This window comes from Cheilinus undulatus, linkage group 4 (assembly GCF_018320785.1).
Source record: "Cheilinus undulatus linkage group 4, ASM1832078v1, whole genome shotgun sequence".
Lineage (NCBI taxonomy): Eukaryota > Metazoa > Chordata > Actinopteri > Labriformes > Labridae > Cheilinus > Cheilinus undulatus.
Window position 1 is genome coordinate 5,297,123 of NC_054868.1, and position 23,047 is coordinate 5,320,169.

The following is a 23,047-nucleotide window of genomic DNA, read 5'->3' on the forward strand; positions in this document are numbered from 1 at the left end:
TTTTATTAAGTCTGCTGTGCACAGGCGTGCGCGTGACCCTAAAGTATGCGTGTGCGCGCGGCTGCAGGACTACTTAGCGGGCTCATTGACATTAAAGAGAGGTAAACAGAGCCTGCAGACTGGAGGAGGAGAAGGGGGGTAACTATTGGCTGAGAGGGACTGTGAGGTCAGTCTCCACCCCGGTAGTACACATGATGAAGTAAATCAAACGCTCTCTCTCTCTCTCCCTGACACTCAGCCTGGCTCTACCTCCGCTCACTATCAGTCTGCTCAAACACTCACTGCTCCTGCCTTGCCAAACGGCTCTGAGGCTGCCAGCAGAGACATGAAGCTCGGAGGAGAGAGGGAGCGATCCGCGCTGTGAGTCTCTGCAGGGAGGAAGAGGAAGCATGTTTCCACCGAGAGGCAGAGGGACTTAACCGGGGGGGGAGCAGGAAGGGAAGCGGCCTGCGGGACTCTGCGGGCTCAGGCTGCTGCTGCACCGGGGGACGGAGCGCCCTGAGCCGGCCCCGAGAGAGAGAGAGAGAGAGAGAGAGAGAAAGAGAGAGAGTCGCTGCAGGAGGATGCAAACTGCAGCTCCGGAATAAAAGTTTACAGCGACGACGAGGATCAGGGAGAGTGAGTGGAAGAGTGTGTGAGGGGAAACTCCTGATAATTTCCAGAATTTTCCCTGATGAGCTGCACGAAAACAACCGATTTTCTCTTAGTGTTTTTCCTTGAAGTGTGAGAAAAGCAGCTCAGGAGGTTTTCAGGTGCAGGGCTCCTGAAATGTTCTAGAAATTCTCAGGAGTGCATGAGTGAACGCTAGGATGAGTCTGGTCTCAGGTTTTCCTCACCACCCGGTCATGCACCACCACGACAGCCACCACTACTCTCTGCACGCGGCGGCCGGGCGCTGTCACGAGGACACCGGAGCTCCTCCGTACTTCACGAGCTGGCTCATTAGCCACGCGGACATGTCACCCACAGAGTACGGCCTCGCGCCCGGCTACAGCCCGGAGTACCACGGCAACAGCAGCGGCGGGTCCACGGGCGGCCTTGACCCGCACCACCACCACCACTACGGCCCCGGCAGCCTGGTCCCAGGGGCCGGGGCCATCTCGGTGAACGGAGCCGCCGTCGGTATGCACCACCACCATCACCACCACGCGCACCCACGCACCGTGAAGAGGAGACCCACCGCCAACCGGAAGGAGCGACGGCGGACCCAGAGCATCAACTCGGCCTTCGCGGAGCTGCGGGAGTGCATCCCTAACGTGCCCGCGGACACCAAACTGTCCAAGATCAAGACTCTGAGGCTGGCCACCAGCTACATCTCCTACCTGATGGACATCCTGGACAAAGACGGACCGCACGGGGACACGCAGGCCTTCAAGGCCGAGCTGAAGAAGACGGAGGCCCGCGAGGAGCGGCGGAAGAGAGAGGCGGTAAGAGCACCAAGAAAGTACATGAAGACGTGAAGTTCAACCAGGTGTTCCAAAAATAGGAGAGTTAAAACACAAATAGGCCTAAAAATCACACCATGCTGACTCAGCAGCTCCATCCACAAACGGATCAAAAGTACCCGCTTATTCAGCCAACTTTGGGTTTATTTGTTATGGAGGTTTAAGAGACTAATTTAGTACAACCACAAGATAATTGAAGACCAGGACCTGTCAGTGTCAGTGTCTCCTGCACACTAACATGTGTCACTTCTGGATGCGTAATTACGCACCAAGTTTTTCCACATATCCCCATTATAATCGCAACGATTTTATCCGAAAACGAACCACCATCACTGAGTCACACGTCAAACAAACATTTAAGATCAAAATGAAGATAATGTCCTGATTTGTTGCGTTTCCATTAGACTCTGAGCACATGTGCCAACGAGACTGAGAAATGATGGCCACTAAAGCCAGCAGGGCAACACCAGGATATTTAAACAGAACACAGCTGTAGTTTGAGCAAATACACTTAACAGTTAGTTAATGTGGAATTATCAGAGTGCCAGGGTGGGAAATAAGACATGATGCAACTCCAAAAGTGGACCTTTCTATAGAACGGGGTGTCAAACTCAATCACGGCAGGGGCCGGATTCTGAACTTGGGTCTAACCTGAGGGCCTAACAGGGTCAATATTTAACCATTGACTGTCAACCTAAATGATTTAGACATTAAAAGGTGAACATTATGAGTTAAAAACTCAAAATCTGAGATAAAAAGTCTAACTTACAAGTTTTAAAGGTAAAAACATGACATTTAAAGTCCAAAAAATGAGCTAAAATTCAAAGTTAGGAGTTGAAATGGTCAGCAAAAATCATATTTAACAATCAAATGTGAGGTAAATATTGAAATTGTGAGTTTAAATTGTCAAAATGTGAGACCAAATTTCAGATTCATGAATTTTAAAAGTGAAAATGTGAAACAATGTTAAAAATCACGAGTTTAAAAGATAAAAATACGAGATAAAAGTCAAAATCAGGAGTTTAAAAGGTCAAACTAGGATTTAATGTAAAATTATGAATCTTAAAGGTAAAAATATGAGATAAAAATTTAAAGCTATGAGATGTTAAGGTCAAAATATGCAATAAAACTCAAAACCACAACTTTTAGTCATAACTGTCAGATGCCAAATTGAAAATGTAAAGAAAACACACATTTCTCCTACGCTCCTGACTTTTTATCAAATTATTTTTCATGACTCAGCGAGGATGTTATAAATCATCCAGGTTAAGTTTACATTTTTATACTGGAGGAAATCTGCGGACCTCATATTGGTGGGCCAGTTCTAATAAAAATATCTGGTGGGCCGGGTAAATCTGTACCACCGGCCGGATTTGGCCCCCGGGCCTTGAGTTTGACACCCCTGCTATAGAACGACCCTTGCAGCGAATGCGTATTTGCCGCTGTCGACCCTATGAGGGCTTTTTGATAGAATAAAAATGAGACTTGTAAGTTATAAGGAGAAAAACAAAAATCTGGGCATGACAGTAAAAACACATTTAGCTGTAGGTCAGACATGAGAGCAGAGTTTGTTAGGATTTAGTCAAAGGGCTAAAGTTTGCTGCAAGCGCTCAAGAAACAGTGTTCTGCACAGTGAAACTTTTAAAAGCTGCTCTGGTCTCTTTATGTGTTTGCACAAAGGCTGAACAGCAAAGCAAGTGAACAAAAAAAACTTACATTTTAACATGAACAATTATGAAGTTTGCAGCTCCAGCAGGCTGCTGTGTGTGTGTGTGTGTGTGTGTGTGCAGAGTGACAGGATGGAGGTTTGTAGCTGTGCAGATAAACAACATCTTAACAAGCCTCGCACATTCCATCTAAACTTACTCACCATTTTGGTATTTACAGAAACAACGTTTTTTTTTTTTTTTTAATGTTTGGCAGACATAAGCCATGACCTAAATGAATCTGCGTAGCAGAGGAAATTCGGAGTCCCAATAAGGCTGTAATTGGGACTACTTTTTGTTTTTAACTCCGATCAGTACACGCCTTATTCTCTGGTCTTAGATTTAATTTAAATAATCTGCTAAATATAAATAAATAATTAAATAAACGTAACATTTTATTTTTTTTGTTAAACATTAAAGTAACAATTTGGGAAATGTGCAGGCTATAATAGGCTTAAATGAAGATAATTTGGAGTAATCAAATGAAAATTGGCTACAGAAAATAATAATTTAAGACGTTGATTTGGCACAATTATGCTCAAATTACACGTTTAATTTAATGTTCCTAATGCAGACATGACGTTTCCCCCCTTATGGGCAAATAGGCTATTGTGGTCAAAACATTGGGCTTATTAAAGTAATCAATGGGATATTTGTACAGAGCTTAAATCGTACTTTATATATGGTTATATTAAAATATTACTATTCATAACAGAGTGCTATAATCCAGCTCGTGTAGTATGCTGTGCAAAGTTTGTTTACCATTTGAGCCTATAGCCTACAAATGTGTTACCAGAAAGGGCAACGGCTGTTTTTTTTTACCGCTTCCTGAATTTAGTTGGACTTTTTATGTTTCTAAACTAGTAGGCCTGTGTGTCTTACTGTGTGAAAATACACTGCACAATGACACGGAAATAGCAAAACAAGATTTAACAGCCTAGCAGGAGTGATACGGCTTGAATGTTGTTGACGGGCTTTTTACCTGGTTTGATTTATGAAGGAGGAGACGATGGCGGAAGAAAACAGAGACAAAATAGTCCGCTGTCTTTTGGGCCTCAGGGCTATTATGGATTTAGCAGTGAGATAACAACAACACGGATACTTTAATATGAATTCAAAAGAAAATCTAAATAACCACTCAACCATTGTGTTGTGTAAAAACGTATAGACGTCTCTCTCATCCTGGACCGTGAAATAGTAGCTAATGACGCTTCGCTCAGGAACATTTCTAAACAAGCTAGGATGCTAACTAGCTAGCATACAGCTCAACAGCTCTAAAAAAAAGCGTATTTCCCTCAGTCTAAACAGAGAGATTGGACATAATAAGGGTAAAGAGTCTGTGAGAGGGGAGACGCTAAATTGCTTTCCATCCTCAGACAGCTTGGAGCCAGGAGGGGCCACGCGCTGCAGCTCTGTTATTGCTATGGCAACAACACTGCACACGCGTCATTCTGCGCATAGTTGTGCTGCCAGATCACTGAGCAGCGCTACGAAGACTTACAACTTTACGTGTTCACTAATTTTGAAGTTTTTAAATATGCATTTTAACATACAGTACAGTACATTCAGTATGTATTTCAATTAATTTTAAGGTTTTTATTGCATTTTAATCCAGCTTCACAAACAGACACACACTATCACGTGTTATTATCATGTGAAATAGCTTTATTTATTCAAAAAGAAAGTCCTCTAGTGGCCAAAATGTATTATTTTGAATGTTTCACAACAACATAACACACTAAGCGATGAAATACAAGGATGTCAAATGAGTGGAACTAAAACGTGGGGAAAAGGTAAAAAAAAAAAAAAAAAACAGATAAGAAGAAAAACAAAAAAGGACACTATTTTGTTAAAATTACCAACCAAGGACAGAACTAGCTTACATTTATTGATTTAAAAAGGAGTACAATATTAGTAATGATAACTTTTATCATTATAGCAATGATACCTTTTTAAAAAAGTATTTTTACGAAGAGTTTTGGTGGATAAAACAAAGCCAGGAATTCAGGAAAACAGCACCATTAACAGGATAGTTTATATAAATAAAATTAATTCCATGAATGGGATACAAAGGCAAAATTACAACAAGATTTAATCCAATTCAAACAACTTTATTAATCCCTCAAGGGGCAATTGGTTCAGAGCAGCTTGCGCATAAAACACACAGCTAAAAATACAAACAGCAACAATATGTGTAAGCTCAAAATACAAAACAAGACCTAAAATTAAATGCTGCTATAAACGAGGCTGACAGATGAATAAATTGACTAAGAAGAATGTGATTAGTTTAATAAGAGGATAAAAAGTCTTTGAGGGTGAAATTGGTTATAGCTCATTACATGAATTAAAAAGACAGACAATAAAACTGATAATAAAGTTCTACAGAGACAAAAAACATCTAACATTGGTTAAATATGAAATTATGGAGTGTTGTGAAAAATGGATGTAAACAGAGCAAAATGTAAACAAAGGAAGCTGCAAACACGTAAACTGCATGTTGTTTTGACACATTTGTCTTCTTCATCACCTCTTCATCCTCTTCATCGCAAACATGACTGTAGCAGAGAAAGTGTGTGTGCAGAAACAAACAATCTTGGCGAACACACACACACCCCCACACACACAGAGCCGATCAGAAGAGGGCACAGTAATCATTTCCTGCCCGGAGGAAGTGTGGAGCCTAATTGAAGCCAGAGAGCAATTTTTGCTCACATTTCAAACTGCGATCAGTAATCGGAGGATGTGGTGCTGTTAATAACTCATGTTGCACTCCTCCACATACTCACAAACGCACTCTAAATAAAGACGAGTTCATTCAAAAGTCCTGCAGAGCGTTAGTGCGAGGCTTGGTCAGCTCTTAGAGGAAGAGTTTGAGCATCAGTGTCTGAAAGAGGATGACCTCTAGGCACTTAGATTAAACGTGTGTTAGTAGGGGGAGCATTTCATCATTGAACGGTAGCAATACACAAACCTTAAGCCTTCATCTTCCAGTATATGAATTAAAAAGGCTGCAATGCAACATTTAAAAAGATAAAGTTAAGATAAAATTATTAATTTCACTTAACTAATGATCAAACATAAAGTGCAATCAGAAATTGCATTAAAAGATATGAATTGTGAAATTTTGCAATGTGTAAAAAAGTTGCACAAACATAACTGCATAGTATGTTACAAGGATTCACAAGCTGTTGTGAATATTAAAAAAAAATCTATATATTACACATCAAAAATATACAAGATACCCACAAAATAACAGAATATCTTACTATCTAAAGATAGCTGTTAATTGAAATGATTTATAAGTGATATACGTTAACATTTTGAAAATGTGCATTAAAGTAAAAATACTGCGCACGATTGTTTCTGAGAGAGAGAAAACATGCAAATATCTACAAAATATAAACACTATCAAAAATATGAGTGGTAGTAAAAACATGCACTTCTCAAGTATGTATTGCTAGATCAGTAACTGTGGAGAAAATGTGCACAATAATGTGCAAACAAACAACTGAGCAGTGTTTAGATCTGATATGTGAAAATTTGTACCGATCACTTTATTAGGTACACCTGCTCAGCTGCTCGGTAACACAGATATCTAATCTGCCCATCATATGACAGCAAACAAGCATGCAGACAAAGGTGCTTAAGTTCATACCAAGCATCAAAATTGGGACAAAAGGTGACTTTGAACGTGCCATGGCTCTGAGGATTTCAGAGACTGCAGATCTACTGGGATTTTCACACACCACTGTCTCCAGGGATCACAGAGAGTGGTGAAAAAATCTCCAGTGATGGTGGAGGTCAGGGGGAAGATAACTGCAAATGAGATGTAGAGATCTCTGAATGCACAGCATGTTGGAGCTTGAAGCAGACGGGCAGCTGAAGACCACATCAGGTGCCGCTTCTGTGAAAGAGGAAACAGAGACTGCAGTTTACACAGGCAATAGATTGAAAAAACACATTACCTGGTCTGATGAGCCTCGATTTGTGCTGTAACATTCAAATGGTAGGGTCAGAATACACAGCATGAGAGTCTAGCGGACTGAACTTCACCATGACATATCCAAAGTCACATAAAACACACTTCTTCCCCATTCTGATGCTCTCCTTGCACCTAAGCAGGTTTGATCATGTCTACGCCCAGACAAACTGGTTACTGTCACATGATTGGCTGATTAGGTGTTTATGCTAATAAGCAGTTGAGCAGGTATAGTGATAAAGTAATCACACAGTGCCCATGCTAAAAAATGTTTAGATTTTTTGCCAAAAACATACAAAATATATCACTCTGATTGTGACACAAATAATAACACTGCAAAAAAAAAAAAGAAAATCTGACCTGATAAAATGCTAAAATCAATAAAATAGTACATGTATAAAATACATCTTTTTAATGTAAAAACATTTACATAATGCACTTGATTGCATGCAATCATCTTTAGGATATCAATAATCCATTCCCAGGCTAATTTGAATCCTCATCCAGCATTTTTAGGAAAACTTTTTCAGTTTTCCGTTAGACTCTAGCCCTCATTGATGGAACAACTTATTGAGTCAGTAGAACCTGCACCAGCTTAAACTCATTAAAGGAACAGAGTAAACATTTTGTTGGTCTAATTAAGCATGGTAATATCTAGAGATGCATATCTTAAACAAGCAATAAATCATCCTCTATTATAACCCACACAATATTCAGTTGAACAAACTGAGACTGAGCAATTCTGAAAAAAAATCTTATTGTGCTCATTTCAGCTTGTTGCATTCTCCATAGGAATTTTTGTTGTGAAGAAAACTATTTTATGTCTTTTGGTTTTTGATAAGACAAACACACAAAAACAGAAAGTTGGATTTTTTTGCAAAGAATTCTAAAACAAAACACAATTGAGCGTTTGCATGATGTGCAGAGCAGAACATCTCTGCTGCTGCTGCATAAAAAATTGAACTGTTATTTTGAAATGCATTTGCAACACCTTGCAGCATTACGTATTAATATTTAATCTAAATTGTAATTGATTTCCCAGCCCTAGTAAGATCTCAATTATCTCCTCTGCTATGATTCTCTATTTCACTTCTTATATATGTTACCATTTTCTTTTTTTGTCTTCATAATTTTCCTAATTTCTCTTTTAACCCTTATAATCATTTTTTTTTGCCTAGCTGCGGAGTATAGGCTCATACCATTTTAATAGTCTGAATTTTTCCCATTAGGAAGGCCTCTTGACAAGCTTATATAAGTTTCTTTGTTTTTTTTCTGCACATTTATTTCTGGAATTATTGTTTATATGTCCAAATTCACATGCACTGCACATGTTGTGTTTCTTGTACTATGCCTTTCTACCCTCCTTCTTCTTTGGTTCTTTAAAATAGATTAGAAAAAGAAGCAAGTTGAACGCATAATAAAAATAATACACACCTAAATAAACTTTGCACACTTTTGACTCAGTTGCAAAGAAATTGCACATATACAATTAGTGAATAAATGGTAGATGTAATATTGCAGTGGTGACTCCTTGTTACATAAATATATGTATTAAACCTGCAATTGTGAATAAATATGTGAAATATCTGCTCTAAAACCACACATAATGATGCTCTAGATGTGCTTAAAATGATACCACTGTGTTCAAATAAAATGTGTAAATTGCCCTAAGAAATAGTTTCTAATAAAGTAAAGATGAGCTAGATTTAATAAGAGGAAATGGATCAGTAAAACATGCAAACAACCCTTCAGTTTTCGGCCAATTGCACAGAAGAATATTAAACTCTCAGCACATAGCATTTGGATGTAATGAGTGAAATACTACAAGTGTTACTGTATGTAATTGTACTAATATTTACAGTTGAAAAATGCCAACTGTATGCTCTGTACATAAATGATGTGCAGATTCAGAAAATGCTGAAAAATCCCTCTCATTTAGGTTAATGATGGAGGAGCAATGGGCAATGACATACTGATGATGAAAAACAACAAAAAACATACATTATGTTATGCATGCATTCCGCTGAACTACTTTTTCTTACCCTATTACTACAATGTTTTGCACATGAGCGAGTGAGGAATTAATGCACTTAGGATCTGCTGCCCATGTTTTAAGAGATACAACGGAAATCAAACACAAGTTCAGCTTGTCTGGAGCAGCTTTAACTGTCTGGTTCAGTTTGTCAGTTTTTTTTTCTGTACTAATAGTGCAGCTTTCAAAAGGTTTCATTCATTTCTGTTCGCAGAAAATACAGAAGTATCATATCATAGCTGTGATAATACCATATTCTTTGACCTGTAGGAGCCTCAAACCTTAACTGTGAGCTTCCAAGTGTTCTGATATTTTCAAGATTTGGAGTTTTCAGCATCCAGTCATTAACTTTGACAGAACAGTCTCGTGAGTTCAAATTATTCAGACTGTTCTTTGACTGCAGGTTTATTATAAATATCACTCTCTATAAAGGAATGATTGATTTGATTCTTTAGGAACAATGTGCCTGGCCCAAAGAGGCTCAGAAGACGCCACGATTAATACAAAGAGAGCTTGACAGTGAAAACGAAGAAACACTGAAATGAAACAGTCACTCCATACGCCAAATATTTCAGGATTTTGAACATACAGCTCTACTTTTCTGTCTCAATGGTGTTCTGATCTCATCACAGAGGGGAAATGTAAGAGATCAGTTCTAACTCAGACAGGACGGTGGGTAAAGTCAGAGAGGAAACTGACATGAGGGAAAGGAGCCACACGCCGGAGGACAACAGCCTCTGAAGATGTGGCATGCAGACGACCATAACAGGTTATCAGTGCCCCTAATATACATATTTTAAATATTTTTCTAACCTGAATTTTTATCCAATCAGTTCCTCACAGCTCAGCAGTAAACTAAAGGGACAGTGTGGAGTAAATGGTCTCGCTTCACTCTTTTTCTTTAGATTTCGGACACACTTGTTGTGTTGTAAGGTCACGTTATAAGAAAGGCAGACTGTCGCCCTCACAGTGTCAGCACACGTCTCGGAACATTCTGGTGTTTTAGATAAAGGAATGTTGTCTGATTTGTCTTTAATTCCAGCTGTTTGGGGTTTGATAATTGTAGTTTTTATGAAGGTATTTGCTGGTAAATGTTGGCTATTTTGTGGGGGTGGCATGGAAGTGCACTCGAGGTCGTGTCGTGCATGTTTTGCGTGCAAACTGGCTGAGAATTTCTCGCCTTCCAAGTGACAATTGGTCAGACCGCATCACAGACACCAACGCCTGCTCTGTGTCACGGTTGTGATGATCCACTAGCTCAGATGTCTGCAGAGCTTTGTCAGCGATGTTTGGACATCTGATAGATGAGTGAAGCTTCTAGCATCCGTCAATCACACTCACATAAATCAGGAAAGCTCACATATGTATTTAACGCATAAAGCATAACTTGCTTTATTGTTCATATTCAATCATTCTTTAACTTTTATGACGTCAGTATTAGTTTAGTTGTCTGTAAATGCCAAGAAAAGGTAAAATACGAACGTTTACAGAATATCCACAATAAAAACCGATAATAAAAGTACAGTGCTTAACAAATTTATTAGACCACCTGTCATATTTGTCTCAAAGACCATCCAGCATCATGAAGTGCTTTAATGCAGACTCTTTCATTTTCAGTGAGCTCTCCACGTTTCACCATTTTGATCAGGAATGAGGAATTTCAAACTGAATACACCCAAATTTGAGCCGGCTCACTGGCCTTCTCCGAGAAGTCAGAAATGAATCGAGCATAACATTCAACCACTAAAACTCATTTTTCTGTTCAGGAATGCAAGTAAATAATTATAATTTGACATATTAATCAAGAAATAATAATGTGCTTTACTATTTTTTCTGTTTTTTTGTAAATCAGTCAATTTGAGAATTCATGGATAACAATAATAATTATATTTTAGCATTAAAAATATCATTTGGGTTAAAGAGCTTCTACATATTGGTGTATTAACCATTGTAGAAACATAAAAAATGATTTTGGTAATTACCAATAGTGATAATTTAGGGCAGCTGTGGCATAAACTGTACTTTGGTTGGGGTTAGGGTGGTCTAATAAATTTGTTAAGCACTGTATGTAAGTACAGTATGTACAGTTTTTTCTTTACAAAAATAAAAACTAAAACACACTCTGTGTTGCATATGAAAAACTCTGAGTAAAATGCAGAATATAGATAACATGTTACATGTTTGTTAAAAACGTATCTAAATATGTTTTTATATGTTGTATAAATGCACTGAAGTTATGACTTCTTTAATGAAAAAACACATTTTAAATATATACTTTTATATAAAGAAGATGTTTTTCATGATGTTATGTATGCCAAAGGAAAGCCGATATTATTATTATCATTACTATTATTGTTTTTAATCAAGTTTTATTAATTATTAATATTATTGTTTGTTAATTATTAAATATCTCAATCTAAGCTGGTTTTTCTAAAGCGTGGTGAATTCTAGTTCAGGTTTTCTCTTTTCTAATCTTTTTCTTTTGTACTACAGGGTAAAATTCTTAGTCTCCATCTCTTTTTAAAATGTTTATAATGACCCTTTAATGTCCTTGAGAAGTAATCTAAACATTATTTGCAAATTAATATAAAAATTAGCAAACAATGATCCCATTAAAGATGTCAGTGTGAGTACCCGGCAAATAAAAACAACTACTTTAGTTTCAACTTTTAAAATGTAATGGAACAATTTATAAGAATCTATTATTTATATCTATGTTCTTTTGTGTTGTTATAAGTATTATTTTAATTTCTCATAATATAAGCTGCTTTGCTAAAAGCAGATATCAAAGGAATACATTTTTGTGGTGAACCACAAGGTTTAATTCTAGGGCCCTTATCATTTTAATTTTTATTTATGACTTTTTCATATCTTTGATGAATAATTCAAGTGTAATTGCAAATGAATATGAAATATTAGCAGGCGATGATGACTTAAAATGATGTTAGAAGGATTGTTTATCATTATTATTGCTATTTTGTAATTATTGACTTTACTCTAAACTTTAAATACATAGAGCAGAGTTAAAAAGGTTAAATTAATAAGAACGCTTCCTTTAAAATTATTATTATTATGATAATTAATATTTCAGGTGCACCTGCTTTAATTTCCTATTTTATTTTGAACATTTTCCGTTTTTTTGTTGTGAATAGAGGAGCTCCTGCTTGCTAACACATCCATGCTGTAACCCAGACCCTAAATCACACACCAATGAAATAAGTTCATGTTTTAATTCATTTATTTTCCTGATGGTTTTTAATCGTGGTTTCTCATGTCTACTGTCATTTAAAAACGATGTGTTGTCAAGTCTTTGTTTCACTGGACGTTGGCCTGTGAGCCAGAAAGCTCCAGGATTCTTGGACGGTCTCACTGGGCTCACTTTTCATCCTTTTGCTCAGAATTCCCTTGCTCTTATTTTTCTTTAATGATAGGCTACTCTAATTGATATAGGACAGTTAGTTTTTCTTCAACGGCTTCATAACCAATGAAGTGAAATCAGTGAAATAAGTCGTCGTCTGCAGACCATCGGTCTGTCGAAGTTTTCCTGCTCTCTGCCCGTCCTGTTAAATGAATGTCTTTATTTTAGTAATGTTGTGTGTTTGTTCATCTATGATCGGTCTACAGGCTGAACAGGATCGTTATCATGACTCCGTCTGCTGGATCAGGATTATAGAAGGTTTGGGAACTAGACTTACGTTGACTCCACTGAATCTGCTTTAGGATGACGTCAGCGCTGTGCAACTTTATATTCATTCATAATAAAGGAAGGAATCAGAGGAACACGCTGAGTGTGGACAGGATGGGACGATTTTAGACACTCTTAGGGGAGCTGAACACCCCTAAAAATAACGTAAATGTATTTTTATTTCTATTTTGTTATTTTAAATAAAGCAGAGTAATATTAGAATTTAAAATAAGTCTCCCCTGGTATCATGATATTCTATACTGTTTAATTTTAATGAGGCCTGCTGATGCGTTAGTGTGTTAATGTCGTTAGTGGGAGCTGCTAAAGATGAAGCTGACTTTAAGTCTGAACTGATGAGCAGTCGGTCTCTGAGTTTCCCCAAACCATTCTGACATGAATTCAGTCTTTTTCATATTTTAATATCCTTGGATCAATGCTGTATAAAGAGATTTTTATCATATGTAAAAAAAAACAAAAAAAAAAACAAAAAAAAAGGAACGTAAGCTAAAATCAACCATTTTCTACCAAAACTGAATTAAAGAACTGCAATAACGTAAGCATGCGTATTTACGCACTGATTTGCTTTAGGCAAAAAGTTCAGTTTCCACTTTTAAATGTCGATTTCAGACCAATCAGAGGACGTGATCAGGTAAAGGTGCTGGTCTGTGGGTGCACATCTGTGAGAATCCTAATGACGTTCACAGCCATGGTAATAACACTGACATGCAGAATTCAACATGTAAAACAGAACATTTGTGAACATTTGTGTGGCATAAACTCACATTTCTGAGTTTTACTGATGTTAATGATACAGGCTACGTAGGAGCTGAGCATCCCTAGGTCTGATTCTAAAATCCCCTCTGTTGGTGTGTCAGTGTGAGGAAACGGGGAAAGGTCGACTTTACTGTCACTGTGCTCTAAATAATAATGAAATAAAGCAGCTTTATTAAACTCTAGACCCCTAGATCATGGATGTATGGGGCTTTTCCTTCAAGGAAACATCTGAAATAATTCTTTCTTTCTTTCCTAAATGACACTTTTCGCTGCACCTGCACGTTTTTAGGGTTAAAAAAAAGATACAGGCCTAAATACAAAAGGTAAAATATATGCACATATCCATTTAGATATGAGGCTTATATCTGTTTTTTTTTTTTCCAACCTCAGCAGGACACAAATAGAGTGGGAAGAAAAGCTTTCAAGCTCGGAACCGAATCCCCTTCACGCATGCGTAAATAGGGGCGCACACAAATAAATAATAAATACTGTTTTAGGATACTTCTTTGGACGAAGGGGGATGTGTTCTCCAGATAATTCTGCTCTTTACAAGAAAATTCTTATAATTTTAAAGGAGCTGTGGGCGTAATGTCTTTAACCGTTCTAAACAATGAACGTAAATTAACGATATTATTATTATTTTTATTGTTATTATTATTATTATTATTATTATTATTATTATTGTTATTATACGACCAAACTAGGGGTTCATATAGTTGGTTGTCTGTAAAAAAAAATGTACAAATTGATACGTGAAAAGATAATATTGTAGCAAATAATAGGCCTGTGCACCCAATATTGATTTTTATTGTTTAAAATATTTTTTTAAAAGGCAGCCTTCCGCAAAACGGCTAAATTAAGCCCGGCATTGTGGCAATATTTTTGTGCAATTTCTCCAGTGTGTCGGATTTTTTCTGAAGTTCTTCCTATTTTATGAAATTTATTTATTTATTTTTATACGGTAGTTTTGAAAGTTTTATACACCAATTTTCCCCACGGGTTGATAACAGTACAGAGGCATACATAAAAAATACAAAAATAAATAAAAGAAAATAAATAGTACATTTATTTAATTAATACGTTTCCTGATATTTTTCAGATTGAATGTTTTTTTTTCTTTGTTGTTTAAAAAATATTTGAATAAGAAGTTTTTTTCTTCTTTAAATCTTTAAAACTTCAGAAAAATTGGTCAAACTTTCTGCAGACAGGAAGCATGAAAAGTCTAAAAGAAAAGAATATTTATCTGTAATATTAAAGCAGGCGCTCGCGCAGCACCGAGGGTAACGTACGTACTAAAAAGTGTCTCGTGTCTGCAGGTGGAGATCCCTAAGACGACCTCATCTTCCTCCTCGTCGTCGTCGTCTTCAGCGGGAGATAAGAAGAGTAAAGGACGGACAGGATGGCCTCAACATGTCTGGGCGCTGGAACTCAAACAGTAGCTCTCCCTCCTCCTCACCCCACCCTCCCTCCTTAATGAGAGCTGATAGCGCTCCTCTCCTCCTCCTCCTCCTCCGGCTCTGCGCTCGAGGACGGAGATAATGGGACAAAAAGAGTGCGCTAATGAACTATAATGGCGTCATCCTCCTCCTCCTCCTCCTCCTCTGTGTGGACCTGCACGCGCTGTGTTTCAGTGTGAAGGCACGTGGAAGTAGTCGTCGATGCTTTGTTTGATGGAGTTTCTGTTGGCAGAGATATGTAGGCTACAGTAGAGGCCACTTCCGGGAGTCTAATGCGTCTACGTTGCCGCCATCTTGGAGGGGTGTCAGTAGCTCATAATTGTAAGTCTACAGTAAGATGAGTAAGCTAAGGTCTGTGTAGGATTAAAATATTCCTGTTTGACTGAATTGTGAATCTATTTTTAAGCTGTGTGATCTATTTATGATGCAGGATACTCGGTTGAATAAATCTGAATCTAATCCACCTTATTCAACGCCCCCATGATATTTTGCGGGAAATGTGGAGATGCTTATCCTGATTATTAGGGATTTGGAGATTAGGGTGGCAGTATGACAGTAATATGTAGGCGTGATCTGGGCAGGACCGATATTTTTATCATATGAAATTCAAATAAGTTGAGAAGCCCCTCAGTGCAGTGTGCAATAGGGGGCGGAGCCCAATGTGGGCAATGCTCAATGTTGAGCATCGCCCACTCAACGCTGCCTTACCCTTCCTACGAAATCTGTGGGTATGAGGAAAATAGCACAGAAAATGATGGTTTGTGACCCACCAATAAAACAATGAGTATCTGACAAAAACATCATAACTTAAGGCTTAACAACAATAGAAGTGGAATCTATTGACAGTTGAATTTTATGATAAAAAAATACATTTTAATCAATTGAATATTAAAAATCCGATTAATCTATCTGAACGTGTTATACTTTATATATTATAAACTATGGTGTAATAGATTTTTTAAGATAAATGATAGCATCTTCAGTAAATGATACTATTCATTAGTAGCAGACGTCTCACAGTGCTCGCTGGTTAGCCTGCTAGTTATCCTGAAGAGAATACATTGATTAAAAACAACGAAAATGCATGTTTGAACGTGAAATATGTTGGTAATTTCCATTCAGAATCATTTTCGTAGCGTACTGTTTACTTCCCATTTCTTGAAAGCGGACGTGATGATGTAATGACGTAGGGCAAACGTCTGATTGGACAGCTTGAAAGTGGGCGATGCCCAACGCTCAACAGTGGATGATGTCAAATGCTCATTGGTCACCGCCCACTATTGCACATTGCATTGGGGGCTACTAGAATAAGTTTGGACATTTGGTTCAGGAGGTGTGACAGACTTCTTACAGTAGGTGGCACTACAGCAAAACCCTTAAAATTAACATTTAAATGTATAGAGGGGGAGACCTTGATCATATGTCAAATATGAATGAAATCAGATGTGGCATATTAGAGTTATGTGAACTTCCTGCCAGATTGGCGAGATGTCAAAATGCTCGCCATCACCATTGAGTCATCCTTTAATGAAACATGTACGAGATGTAGAGAAATATTGAGGCTGTTCTCTTAAATCCAAGCTTGATAGCTTCAGTACAGTAGGAGAAATAAAGAATTGGCCCATTTGTGTCACTTCCTGTTGCCAGTACAGGATGCTGTGATGAGATGTTTGCGTGTGGGTGTGTCCAGTGTGATGTTAAAGACCCATATTCAAACTTGTCTGGTTATTAACATTAGTTCTTTCAGAAACTTACGGTAACATTTAGCTGGATGATCTCAAACAAATGAGGCAGAACTTACTAAAATGAACATTTATTCCTTTTAAAAACAACCGCCGTTGTTGCTAAGCTGCTGGACATTTGGATTATGGTAATTACAGGAAGTTCCGCCTACATTCGTAGATACAGAAGACCCCTCAGGAATAATGTGGATATAAAGTTAAGGTCACTTTTTTCACTAATCTTATGAGGCATAATGTACAGTAGTTTACCAGTCTGGGTGCATTGTAGCTGCATAACGGTTGTGTCACAGCTTGATTTTCATTTTGGCGTGCATGATGACAAGTCAAGGACTGCCTGCATGAGCGTCGCGTCAGCAGATATGCATGTCTACATCGGGAGAATATGCCAAGATAAACAGCTCAGCTCCCCAGATCTGTCATACAATGAGCCACTAGTATTAAAGCCACAGTGGTGTAAGCTGGAGCTTACATGTGCCATATCTGTCACGCAGTAATCATGCATTCATGCAAGATTGGACTTTTGCTGATATCCCACATACCAATATTTACATCGATAGGTAAATGTAGTTCAGACCTAAAACCAGACACAATTTAAAGTCTGAGGATGATCAGATTAATACATTTCAGCCCTGAAAACAACCTTTAAATCCTAAGGAGAAATGATGAATATAGAAAAAGACTGATGTAGGTCTGTTGGTCCAGCCTAAACTCCACTTGTTCTTATGGCATATATTTACAGCTGATATAGGCTGATTTTTATAGCCAAACTATCAGTTGTAAATAACCACCCAACCAAGCCCCTGGAAAGCCCCAGACGTCTTCATGTCAAGTAAACCTAGATCCCTTAAGACTTTTCCCTCCTTACGATTGTGAATGGGGAAGGGCCTCAACTCTTTTAGACTGGTGGGGCTCAGTGCCGGTTCCTGAACCTTATTCTGAACCAGCCCCCATGTTCAACTTACAAAAAAATGGTTCTGAACCTAAAAAGTTGGTCCTCCGCTGGAACCAGAAATAGTTGGGTCTTTCTTGGGAACGGTGACATCATCAGTGGGCGTGTCACTTTCTAGGTTGTGCAGACGAGGAGAAAATGGAGAAAAAGTTGTCTGCTGGGGAGGCAAAATGTTTGGTGGTAATCTGGGCATTGACAGAATTCCAAAACAAGGAAGAGCAGGTTATATGCCGAACTTGTTTAAGAGATGGCAAAGGCTGGGTTTACCTGAACACTAGACCAAATAATAAATTAACTCAAGAAACTGAAGAAGGATACATGTCCATCATGTCCTCCCACTTTGGTTCCGCTTAAACTGGTGTGAATGTGGCCTGGTTCACCAGAAAGCACGAGGTTCTGAGACTCCAGAATGAGAACAGAGCCAGAAAAAGAACAGTGTCTTTGCCTGGGGCCTCCAAATCATGAAACCACCCATGTCAGTGGGTTGCAAATGTGTGACCTAGGAAAAATGTCCCTAAAAGTCTAGCAGACACAGATCCATACAATTATTTTATTCTGTTTTCCAGTGATTAAGAATTATTTTGATAGGTTTTTTTTTTAGATCTGCCCTCATAATAACTGAGTTTATCATGACAGTGAGTTTAATTCTCCAAATCTATAGAAAAAGCTCAAATTTTCCCATAATCACTGGAGTCAAATGGTATATATGCATCTTGTCCTTTCAGGGCTTCTGTCTACCATTTACAAACATTTTTTTGTCCTGCCTCTTTGCTGAGAATCAGCTGAGGTCCAACAGTTTTCATCTTACAAGTTTCAGTGGTTTAAATTCTTCAGATTCATGGGTCAAGATTCCTCATAAAGGCATAGCTGGTGTTATGTGATAATCTGCTGACATAACAGTTACATATCTATTATATAGGCCAGTATATTTGGCTATTCTAAAGGTTGTGGTATAATACTGGCATTTAAGTGTTTCCTCAGGATCAGTTGAACCAACATGGTGTCATTCACAGATGATACATCCAGACTAGCTAACCAGTGATGCAAGTAGAATTTTCTCAAGATTAAGAGATGATAATCCCTTCACTGGTGGAAAAAGAGCTTTTTTTAGAGTAGATGTAATTCCAAGATTAGGATCTTGTTCACGCAGAAAAACAGCATACTTTTATTACCATTAAATAATGGCCATTATAATACAGATGCTAATGCTTGGGCTGTCAGTGTTAACGTGTTATTTCCAATGCAGGTGAAGTTGAAAATATGCATGTTAATTTTTAAAAAAATCACACAGTATCTCTGCCTGTTAGGAACTTTGAAGTTAACCTTCGATAGCAGAGTTGAAGCTGGATGCTACTCACTGTAGTGTCCTCTTGCTCTCACAGTGATGGGAATAGGTCCAGCACTGCTCCTTCAGATCTCCAGATCTAATTTCTTCATTGACAAATCAAGCCCCCCCCCCAAAAAAAACTTTCTTTTCTTTCTTCTTTTTTTTTTTTAGTTTTATTCAGGGCTAATTTTGAAGTTTGAATATTGGATAGAACAACATAAAACACACCTTATGCCCCATTTCACCATGATTACATATTTTTTTGTTTAAAAAAAGAGAAATTACCTCATTACCATGGTAAAAAGTTGTAAAAACAGGAGACAAATTAGTTGAAATGCAGAGAAAACATTGACATTCCCCTATTATTATGATGAAACACATGTATATTCACTAAAGACTGCAGTACTTCTCAGACCTTGCCACCATTTTTTCCCCAGACACTGGTCACAACCCACACCCAACACAAACAGCTTTGCGACCCACTTTTGGGTCCTGACCCACCAGTTGAGAACCACTAGTCTGAAAAAGCTCAGACAGCTCAGTGGACAAGTCAAAAGTCATCTGCACATTGTGATGCCAAACATTGCTTGGTTTCATTTACTTCTCAATCTGTTGCAAGTTATTTTTTCCAAATTTTAAATCATTTGAACTTTTAAGGGAACCCTTTGTAGTAAGTCATATGAATCTTATTGGAGTGATACCAGTGTTTCAGACAAATGCATGGCTGCATGGTTGTTCTTTCAATGGAGTTTCACCCTTAAAATGTAGATTCAGGCAAATGCAATCCAAAAGATTTGAGAAGTAGACCATGCAGCATCACTACTCAGAATGCATTGTACAAAATGGCAGCCTAGATGTGAATCTATAGGGCAGATTTTATCCCAAACGTATGATGTTTTAATAGAAAAATAAATATTAAAGACATTAATGCAGATTTAATCAAGTCTTCATGCAAATGCATTGGCACTCAGCAAATTCTGAAAGTGAAATAAAATGTGGCCCATATTAAAACATAAAGTTTTATTGCACTTCCTAGTTTTGACACTAGGTGATGCTGCAGTGTTGATGATTAATGGCTTTACTGAGACAACGTAAATGGAAAACAGATTTACAACAAATAATGATATCTTAAATGAATAAAGACAAAAGGATTAGCAAACAGTAGCACAGATTGAACCCATTTGCTCCTCTCTCTGCTCCATGTAAAGATCTGATTAACAAAGTATATTTTGTCCTTATCTTTTAAGCAGCAGAATTCTGCAGAATTTTGCAGCATCCTGCAGTTTTCTCTTGTTGTGTGTCTGCATGTGAAGATGAGCTGTCAGCATATCCTGTCTCTGCTGCATGGAAGGTTATAGTCATCCAGAACGGGGGCAGATCTAGTGGTAGCCAGGGTTGAGATGTGCTCCCTGGATTCTCATTGGCTACCCCAAAATCCTTTACAGTGATTGGCTATTCGTCTAATCAGCCACTAATGCTTTTACCTTCAAGTGTATTTGATATCTAAGCACATCTTAACCCACACTGGATTAGTTTCACAAACTTTACTACACAAAGGTGAGGTGTATGAAAGTGGCCCAGCTCCCTTAGCGGAAATTTCGACCCATATTTTTGATATTTTTTCAACCAGATCAGATCCAAATAATGAATCAGATGTATACTGAAAAAGATAACACGGACCTTCAACAGAGCAACATGTTTGAGAAATGCTTCAGGACTTTATGACACAATTTGCACATCTACAACCCACTGACAATGGCTTATTGGGTCCCAACCCAGCGGTTGAAAACCACTGTACGTCTCACATGTGATTCTTGCTGAAGATTCACATTAATGCCGAGCATAATTTGGCATGAAAAACTACATTTTTTTATTCAACCAAGGATCCTGGATCATTAACATGTCTGACACATTATTATGAGCTTCAGCTACCCCTCTCCAAAATGGTGGCTGCATAGACGCATGCTGAAACCTTGAAGAAGCATCTATTTGTACATATTTATGTTTTAATAGAACGTGACGTAAAGGTCACAAAATGTGCAAAAATCACTTTTCAGACATTTCTAACGAAAATATGTGCCCCTGGCCTGTCTACAAACCCCCCAAGAATCAGAACCCCCCCCTTCAGATAATGTGGCTGAAACAAGCAGTTCTCAGATTTTCCCCTCATGATGTCATGTGGTGAGTTAGCCCCGCCCCCAGGTTTGGTAGGCCCTCCCTGCTTGGAAGAAAGTTCCACCCTCCTCTCCAGATCCTCCTCTTAGCTGAGAGGAGGATCAGGAGAGCCACATCCATTATGCCACATCCATTTTCTGAGAGGGCGGAGTCTGGGGCGGGGTCAGACAAGCCACAGACACAGAAACACCTCATTCTGAGCAGGGCTGAAACAGAGGGGTTTTAGAATTGCAAAAATCCAATACTGCAGTGTTTTTCAGCAACAAACTTCACAAGCATGTTTTGGGGACCTCTGAGAGCAAAATCAACTTGTCTTAAAGGGGTAAAATATGTGACCTTTAAAGGTGCTGTCTTTTAGTTTGATGGTTTAAACCTCAATGTCAGCCTAAAATTTGACCTTTAGATCATAAAAATGTTCAAAATTTTTATTGGAAGATTTTTAATTTGAAATAAACTAAAAACAAACTTCCTATAGATTTATTTTTCACCATTCTGATTCCTCTTTGAAAACCTGAACCAAGAGATTTTGTGCCCAAAATAAAAGATACTAGGCTCATATTAACAGCCACCGGGTGGGTCAAAAAGAGGGCCTGGCAAAGCATCAGAATTGGGCCTGTGGCTGAGATAGTGCAGAATATTAAACACGTGCTCTTTCGTGGATGTTCACAGAAGTAAAAGGGGAAAACTCTTTAAAAAAGCAAAGCAGCTTCGTACCTCTGCTACGTGGTGAATGGACACAGGTGACACACCGGGCTGTCTCTACTTTATTTAATGGAATATATTTATGTGCAATGTGGACGTTTTAAGGACTCAAACAGCCGCTCTGACTGTCAGACTGAGTTTCTTTGATTAAACTACAAGGTGTATGTGAAGTCTCTCTTTCTCTCTGTTGTAAATGTAATGCCATCATGGTGATGGTGTAGTGTCTGTGTTGTGATGTGAGTCTAAATAATGCTCAGTGTTGGATGTAAACAGTGTCATGACTTTAATAAAACATGGTTTCATGGTGACACGGTGTGAGCTCCCTCTATAAGAAGTACGGATGTTTTACCCTTTCATTGATTTGATTAATCAGTCATGGTCAATAGATTTTTTTGATGAAAAAGGACGAATACTTATTATTGTCAAAGTGTGAACAGATTTCTACAAAGTAAAGTCAATTAAATGAAAATACCTAGGGTATAAAGTAATTGCATAAATATTCACCCCATTTAAAGTGACTGACCTAATTCAACAGAGGTCCATAAAGACACCTGTGTCTGGAAGGTTCAGCCACTGGTTCATCGGTATCCCTGGCTACTATTACACCATGAAGACAAAAGAACTCTCCAAGCAACTCAGAGAAATGGATATTAAAAGTCTAAGTCAGGGGATGGAGACAAAAACATTTCCAAGGCTCTGAATATAGTTCAGTTAAATCCATTATGAAGAAATAAAGGAATATGGCACATGTGTAAATCTGCTTGGATCAGACCGTCCTCACAAACTGAGTGTGCAAGAAGGAGACTAGTGAGAGAGACCACCAAGACACCAATGACTACTCTGAAGGAGTTCCAAGCTTCAGCAGCTGAGATGGGAGAGACTCTGCAGACAACAGCTGTTGGCTGGGTTCTTTACCAGTCAAAGCTTTAGGGGAGAGTGGCAAAGAGAAAGACACTGTTGAAGACAGTTCAATTTAATCTGGACTAGAGTTCACCAAAAGGCATGTGGGAGACTTCATGGTCAAGTGGAAGAAAGTTCTTTGGTCTGATGTGACCAAAATGGAGCTTTTTAACC

General features: G+C 38.3%; 1 protein-coding gene across 1 annotated transcript; it reads left to right on the forward strand.

Moving 5' to 3' along the window:
* Nucleotides 1–731: 731 nt before the first annotated feature.
* hand2 (heart and neural crest derivatives expressed 2) lies at nt 732–15,528 on the forward strand. Its single transcript, XM_041786119.1, has 2 exons — nt 732–1,427; nt 14,938–15,528. Exons 1-2 carry the CDS (start codon nt 810–812, stop codon nt 15,058–15,060), a joined length of 741 nt encoding a protein of 246 aa, XP_041642053.1. The 5' UTR covers nt 732–809; the 3' UTR covers nt 15,061–15,528.
* The last annotated feature ends 7,519 nt before the right edge of the window (nt 15,529–23,047 follow it).

What these genes read in the sequence shown, in the direction of transcription:
- hand2 (XM_041786119.1), top strand. Translation starts at nt 810, where the DNA reads ATGAGTCTGGTCTCAGGTTTTCCTCACCACCCGGTCATGCACCACCAC. An exon ending in AGCGGCGGAAGAGAGAGGCG is followed by an intron (nt 1,428 to 14,937) that starts GTAAGAGCACCA and finishes TCGTGTCTGCAG; the next exon opens with GTGGAGATCCCTAAGACGAC.